This window comes from Penaeus monodon, chromosome 23, assembly GCF_015228065.2.
Source record: "Penaeus monodon isolate SGIC_2016 chromosome 23, NSTDA_Pmon_1, whole genome shotgun sequence".
NCBI lineage: Eukaryota > Metazoa > Arthropoda > Malacostraca > Decapoda > Penaeidae > Penaeus > Penaeus monodon.
In genome coordinates, this window is record NC_051408.1 from 6,028,782 (window position 1) to 6,029,234 (window position 453).

General features: G+C 66.0%; 1 protein-coding gene across 1 annotated transcript in view; it reads left to right on the forward strand.

Moving 5' to 3' along the window:
- Positions 1–309, forward strand: part of LOC119588111 (cyclin-dependent kinase inhibitor 1C-like) — a 2,320-nt gene extending 2,011 nt beyond the window's left edge. Inside the window, exon 2 of the mRNA XM_037936821.1 lies at positions 43–309. Coding sequence (XP_037792749.1) covers positions 43–309 — 267 coding nt within the window. The remainder of the gene's footprint in view (positions 1–42) is intronic.
- The last annotated feature ends 144 nt before the right edge of the window (positions 310–453 follow it).

Genomic DNA, 453 nt, shown 5'->3' on the forward strand with positions numbered 1-453 from the left:
TTTTTCTTTAGTAGCCATTTATTCTACTCCATTTTCCAAAAGTGTGCCCTTGTCCCTGTCCATGACCGTCCCTTCAGCCCTGCCGTTGTCCTGTCCCTAATAACCCTCGCCCTCACGCCTGCCCCTGCCTGCGCCCCTGCCTGCGCCCCTGCCTGTGCCCCTGCCTGCGCCCCTGCCTGCGTCCCTGCCTGCGCCCCTGCCTGTGCCCCTGCCTGCGGCCCTGCCTGCGCCCCTGCCTGTGCCCCTGCCTGCGCCCCTGCCTGCGCCCCTGCCTACGCCCCTGCCCCCGTCTCCGATTCCGCTGCGTGACCGCATCGCCGCCGCACGCACACCGCAGCCCTCCGCACCTGCGCTCACCGGTCCGCCAGGCAAGGGCAGAGAAACGATCTCTTTAATGACGGTGTTCTCGTGTGCTGATCTGAAGAGGGGGAGGGGGATGTGTGTGTATGTGAG